Source organism: Pteropus vampyrus, unplaced genomic scaffold (genome assembly GCF_000151845.1).
Source record: "Pteropus vampyrus isolate Shadow unplaced genomic scaffold, Pvam_2.0 Scaffold20, whole genome shotgun sequence".
NCBI lineage: Eukaryota > Metazoa > Chordata > Mammalia > Chiroptera > Pteropodidae > Pteropus > Pteropus vampyrus.
The window spans coordinates 41,608-48,063 of NW_011888801.1; the positions used below are offsets into that span (position 1 = coordinate 41,608).

Here is a 6,456-nt window from a genome sequence, read left to right on the forward strand (position 1 = left end):
GGAAAGCAGCAGGGCTACCCAGCCAGGACAGTGCCATAGCACGCTAAGGCAGCCGGGCAGATACAAAGTGACCCCAGAGGAGCATGAGGACTTGGGGAAGAACTGAGGCAATGAATCCCTTGCGCAATCCCTGGGGTGACCTCGTGCTAACGTGACCCTGTCACAAGGGAACTGGGGGCAAACCCGAGAAAGCAGAAGCAAAAAAATTATTCAAGAACATCCACCTCAGCTTTCAACTCTCTAAGACAAAAACACAGTTAGCCCTGCCTTCACTGGGGCAGCCATGAGTAAGCCTAATGGTCTCTCTTGGCCTCAGTTTTTTCACTAACATAAAGACAGGGTAGAGAGCCAGGCACTGAGGCTCCTATTAAAACATGATTCTCAAACGAACTGCCGCCGGGTAAGGCAGGCCTGGGGAGCAGCTATTGAGCTACTCACGTTGCACAAGGTTGCTGCCTCCATGTTCTGGCACCAGTAGCTTGGGCCCCAGACACACTTCTCCGTTCCCAGAAGAGGCTTACGGGCTTCACGGCACACTCCAATTTTCTATATGGTGAATAAAAGGTGAAAAGATTGGGGAAGAATTAGGTCCACTCACCTAATCCTTTACAAAACAGATTATCAGCTTCTAGAAGCAGCTAGAATCAGAGCTCTGATATGCATGTTCAATAAAGATCAGAGTTGCTAAGTGAAGTGGTGGGGTCTACAAGCCTGATTCTCCAGCTTCCTGGCTACCACGCCCCATCCCTGGAGACTCTGCCCCACAGCCAAACATCTCATTCCTTCCTGGGTCCCCGCCACCTCCCAGGTTACACTCCCCGAGAACCCACACCGCCCAGCAGAGCTCACCGAGCACACGAAGGACGGCTCCATCACTTCCACCAGGATTTCTATCAGCACAGGCTCGTACTCACTCACAAACTGATCACACTGGGAAAGATATGGGTCCAGGTCTAGGTGTGTCCCAGCAGATGGGGACATAAAAGGGGGGGGGGGGCACTGGACATACTATTTTTAAGAATTCCTGACACTGCCAGCCCAGTGGCCCCAGGGCCTCACCAGATGCCCCACCCACCCACATTTGGCCTCTTTTGTTCAAATTGTTTTCTCCCAGTGGCTCCATTTGAGCCAACAGATCCCCTATGAGAAAATCTCCCTGGATTCCATGCCTAGAGGCAGAAATGGCTGGTTTTCCCTCAAAACTTCAGTCATGATACAATCAATGAACAACCCAGCCTTTGCATTCCCCAGGCAGGTTCTGATTCTGGCCAAAGGCAGCCCAGGGCATACCTGCTTCTGGTATGGGTCAGGCAGGAAGCTGCAACCTTTCTCGAGAGCAGCCAGAATCTCCTGCTTCGTGCTATTTTTCTCCAGGTTGTGGTCCAAATAGCCAACCAGCTTCTTGCATATCTCACAGAAGCCACCATCCTTCTGCTGAGTCACATGTGCTATGCAAGAGGACACAAGCTCAGTGGTGGCAGGGCCCTCCCAAACCTCAGGGGGCTCGGCCAGCCTCACCCCCACTGGGCTCACCAGTCAGTGCAGGCAGACCCTGGGAGGTGCAGAGATGGAGCATGCTGCACACCAACTCAGGGCTCGCCTCCTGCAGGAGGATCGACAGGATGGAGCTGCCGTAAGTGTCCACCACCTCTTGGCACTCTTCAGACATGGATGCAGGCAATTTTGAGCACACTTGATCCAAAGCGTGAATTATTTCTTCCTGAAACACAAGAGAATCACGTGGGAAGATAGGAGGCTAGATGGGGTGGGAGAGATTCTGAAAACACTAACATAACCAAGAAACTAGTCAACAGCAAGACGCTGTTAAGTCCTGCAAAAGACTACAACTACAAAGCAAGGCGAAGTGGCCTCCTCCAGCCCCAGCCCAGAAAGGTCCACCGGCAGAAAGTGGCAGTACATATTCCCAGGCTGGTGTCCAACACCAGCTATGGCCAAGCCCGCCTCTTCTACGGGGTTCTCCCGCTAGGCCATTCTGGCTCAAGGGACAGGACTCCCTCTGCTGGGAGGGTCGCATTCTGCAAATCCACATACCTCGGTCTTGTTGTTGTCAATCATCTTAACCACCTCCTTCACCACATATTCACACAACTCACAGTAAACATTAGACTTCGCCTGGACCAGGTCCTTCTGTTGAGAGGGCAGAAGGAGAACACCTGAATGCTGATACCCTCACCTCACCCCTTGGTCTTGCTCCTCCAAAGGAAAGGAGACACAGATGCCAGGGATGAGTTAGCATTGCAAAGAGCCACTTCCTTTCGATGTGTGGCTTACTCTCAGTGTCTAGGTTCTAGTCCTTCCTGTTTTTATGGGGTGTGAGACCCATCCCTTTCCCCAATCCTCTCTCATCACCACTGCCTCCCGTCACCCCACCCCCTAAAAACCAGGAAACAGAAGCAGTGAAACTGTCCCCCCACTCCACAGAGCTGTCCACGTGATGTGTTTGGTTACAACCATTTCATCATTCAGCATTCGCCTTGGAGAGGTGGACGGAAGAGCAGCAACTAAGTGAAGATCCACTATTTACTATTTAGAAGATATTTCAGGTCTGTTCTTGAGTTTCAAGTGTCATTAACACCTAAAATTGCTTTTCTAGAGCCCATCTTTAAAAATCAGTACTGTTGAATAGGCCCTTCTGTGACAATGGAAATTTTATCTCTGCCATCACATACAGTAGCCAATAGCCATATGTGTCAACTGAGCACTTGAAATGTGGCTAGTGTAACCAAGGAACTGAATTTTTTAAAACCCTGTCTTATTTAAATTTAAGTAGTCACATGTGGCTAGAGTATAAGTGATAACCCTCCACTTCCTCTGGCCATTACTTCGGTCAGCAGGGCCTAGGAGCGTCTCAACTCCTAGGATGAGAGGCAGGCAGCAGAGTTTCCCTGACTCTGACCCTTCCTGTGGTCCACACACTGCACATGCTGAAAGAAGGCAGCAGAGGGAGAAGAGACAACTAAAGGACAAATAACTTGGGAAGGTCTGGAACAAGCAAGGCATGCATGTGCCATGTGATAAGACATCACATGGCCTGGGCCCATGAGAACTAGACTGCAAGGACACAAGGACAATTCTGTTCACCACCGTAGGTGAGCTGTTCTCAGTCTCGATCTCTAAAACACTGCCCAACCCATAAGAAGTGCTGAATATAAACTGATTATGGAATGAAGGAGGATCTTCAAGCGAAGAGCGCTGGGAAAACAAAATGGACACCCATGCATGCACACTCAGAGGCTTCTGGGGTGTTCTAGGAAAATCGAGTATGTACTATGGCTACAGTGTGGAGAAGGATGTGGGAGAAGCCACAGAGGGCACCGCACTTCAGAAAAAGTTAGGCTGGAGCCAGGCACTGAAAAATGATCTTGAATACAGTGCTAAAAAGGTAAAATAAGGTGTAGACTCGATCCCATGAGCACTAGAGTTTATAATTATTGAAATAAATGTACTCAATACAACCTTGGCCAGTTCAAAACAATCATACAGATACCTTAATGGGCTCTACCAGTTCCAGGGCAGGGATGACATTCTCCGAGACCACTCTGGCGGGGATCAGAGGCTGCATGGGAATCTCCTTCACCTGGTCACAGAACCCAACCAGACCACAAATCTCCCTGGGTTGCTGAAGAGAACATAAAAAAAGCAGTCAGATACAGGCCTGCACCCACCATTCCTGTCTCACCCTCTACACACAAATGTCAAGGTGCTGCACCTTGGTCCCAACATCAAGGGCTGACTGCCCCCCAACACACACAGGCAAAGATTCCATACTAAATCTAAAGGGGCTCATGCATATGCAGAGGGACCAGTTTCACATGGGGGAGAAGGCCAAGGCCACACAAAGCACTGAAGGGAGATCAGACAAAATCACTGTCTCTGCTCCAACCAAGGAGCACACTCTGGGGAAGTGAGACTCCTGGCACTTTTAAGAAGTAATCAATCATCTCCAAGGACACTGGTCTGCTCTAGAACCTGCTTTTCAGTTGAGCTGGTTCACTCAGTAGGAAGTTCTATGTTCTTTCTAGAGAAGGAACCTCTATGCTCATAAACTAATAGAAAGCCAAATGTGTTAGAAATAAAACCACACCAGATCTTTCAGTGGCAGGACCATTTAAAATGATGCATTAGGAACAAATGTTGGCTTTTTTAAAAACCCACATCCTACATTCACAATTGCACACAGTACACACGAAAACCCAGTCCCCGAAACTAATGAATCCTTTCAAGTCACAAGGTCTCCAGATTGATCCCCTTTCCCAAACAGAAACCAAACCACAGAGAACTAGATACCATTTCACCATATGATAGCCAAGAGCAAGAAAAGTATACATATTTGTAAACCAAATGGCAACCAGCAACTAGCTCTGGGCCTGATGGCATTTGCCTCCCACCACCAAACCATAAAGCAGCGGGAACAGGATTGCTAAAAACAAGAACTGTTAAGGGAAGAGACCTAGATAGACCACAGCCATGGTTCGTCTTGTTTTAATACTGAGAAGGTTCTAGAATTAATTAAGGTTGGGGAAGTCTGATAGTATATCCTAAGTATCCAGTCTTTGGCACATTTTAAAAATGGAGGGAAAATAAGAATGGAGCCAAAGACACAGCAAGTTTTTAGAAAAAAGACAGATTCACGAGGTGTATGGCTACTTTGTCTCAGCTTTGTTCTACTAACTCCAGCTTTGTGGAGCCTAAGTGAAAATTCAGATACTTCGGCCTAAGTCCTCTCCCACTAGACTTCAAAATACCTTTGAAAAATATTTAGTTACAGTGCTCAGAAGGGGGCAGTGCTCAGTACAGCCCCCAAAATGGCTCACGAATTCTGTCTGAGGGCTCAGTGGCCCACTTTATGCCACAAGTGGCATAGCTCTCAAGTTGTCTGAGGTTGCTCCAGGACCCACAGCACCCCATCACCCAGAGGGGCAGAAGCCACAATCAAGAGATTGTTTCCAATTCTCTGGATCCAGCAGAGAGGGAACAGTCTGCTCACTATTTGCAAATATTTACTCATGCAGCAGAAGCATTTCTGGGGTTATGAAAAACAGGACTAAAGACATGCAGTGCTCTCTTGAGTCATGACAGAAACAAGGTGTCCCACCAGAAGTCAGGCCTACATGGATGGAAGCTAAGGCATCTCTGGCACCACCCGTGGTTCCCCATCACCACATCGGTAGTCTGCACGTGGCCAGCTGGGTGCTGATTTAGCCCAGAGCATAAGGCCCTGCTGGCTTCATTTTCTGGCCCCATGAAGGGGAGATGAGACCCCCATCACCTGTATCACAGAGGAGAGATGCAAAAGCTCCCCTGCCAGCCTATTAACACAGAGAGGGACCCTGCCTTTTGCAATCTTTCCTTGTATCTGTCAGAGCTAATCATGCCATACAAAATAAATGAGTAAAAGAGCTACAAGCAGCAGCAGACCACTAATACAAGCAAATTCCCCATCACATACCTGTTCCTGCTGTTGAACAAAAAAACAGGAAATCGAAGATGAAAATAAGAGAAAGGAAAGGACACAACAGTTAAGAAAAAAATTAAAATAACAGTCAAGCAGTTAACCAGGGGAAATACCCCTGCAGTCACAGATCGGCCACCTTGTTCCCACTGAGAGCACATGGGGCTCTAAAAACTACTGTGGCGCTCCTCAAGGGACAGGCCCCACTGTCCAGCTTGTGTATGCACCATCCCTGTGTCCCTGACACACCAAATCGTGCTCCAAACACTGAGCAGCATGTCCCCAGAAAACACCGTTATGAAGGGCACTCCATTCTCAGAAACCTAACCCCACCCACCATGCCTGCAAGGTCCTCCCCTCAGGTTGGTGAAGAGCTGCAAAATGGAACAAGACACAGGGCTGCCCAAATTAGGAACTTTGTCCTTTGGTTCGGCAATTCCAGTTTTAAGTATCTACACTAAGGGAAAAAAAAGAGATGTGCATATACATCTATTTGGCTATAAGGAAGTTCATCATGCTTTTCATCCCAAGGGCAAACCTAAAAACCACCTAAACATCCAGCCATTGAGGACTGGTTACATAAATTATGTTTTAGCCGCGCAGTGGAATATTATGCAGCCACTTAAAACTCACTTGTACAGAATATTTAATGACCAATTTAATTTTAGATGAAAAATGCACTACAACGTTTGTAGTAGGATATAAAATGTGATCCCACTGATGTTTTTTAAAACCCCAAATGACTTTTGATTTGGGAAGCACTATCTATATTTTCAAAGAATTTCTATGAAGTATAATTTTTACAGTGAGAAAATACTTTTTTTGTTAGCTATGGGGAAGCTTTAACTAGATCAAGTCACATCGAAGGCTTTTTTTTTCCTACCTTAGCTGCCTATCTTTGTAAGATGCCTGAGAACAAAGGTGGGGTGTGAATAATAATCCCAAATAAACTCTACTGTGACAGGATGGAGCCCTTGCGTGAT

The 6,456-nt window shown here is 47.3% G+C and overlaps 1 protein-coding gene across 1 annotated transcript in view; it reads right to left on the reverse strand.

The window, feature by feature from the left end:
* The window catches only part of PSAP (prosaposin), a 28,993-nt gene that overhangs the window by 1,701 nt on the left and 20,836 nt on the right, over positions 1-6,456 (reverse strand). Inside the window, exons 7-13 of the mRNA XM_023527989.1 lie at positions 5,471-5,561; positions 3,509-3,640; positions 2,053-2,148; positions 1,534-1,720; positions 1,291-1,448; positions 850-930; positions 439-546 (exon numbers count right to left, since the gene is read on the reverse strand). Coding sequence (XP_023383757.1) covers positions 439-546; positions 850-930; positions 1,291-1,448; positions 1,534-1,720; positions 2,053-2,148; positions 3,509-3,640; positions 5,471-5,561 — 853 coding nt within the window. The remainder of the gene's footprint in view (positions 1-438; positions 547-849; positions 931-1,290; positions 1,449-1,533; positions 1,721-2,052; positions 2,149-3,508; positions 3,641-5,470; positions 5,562-6,456) is intronic.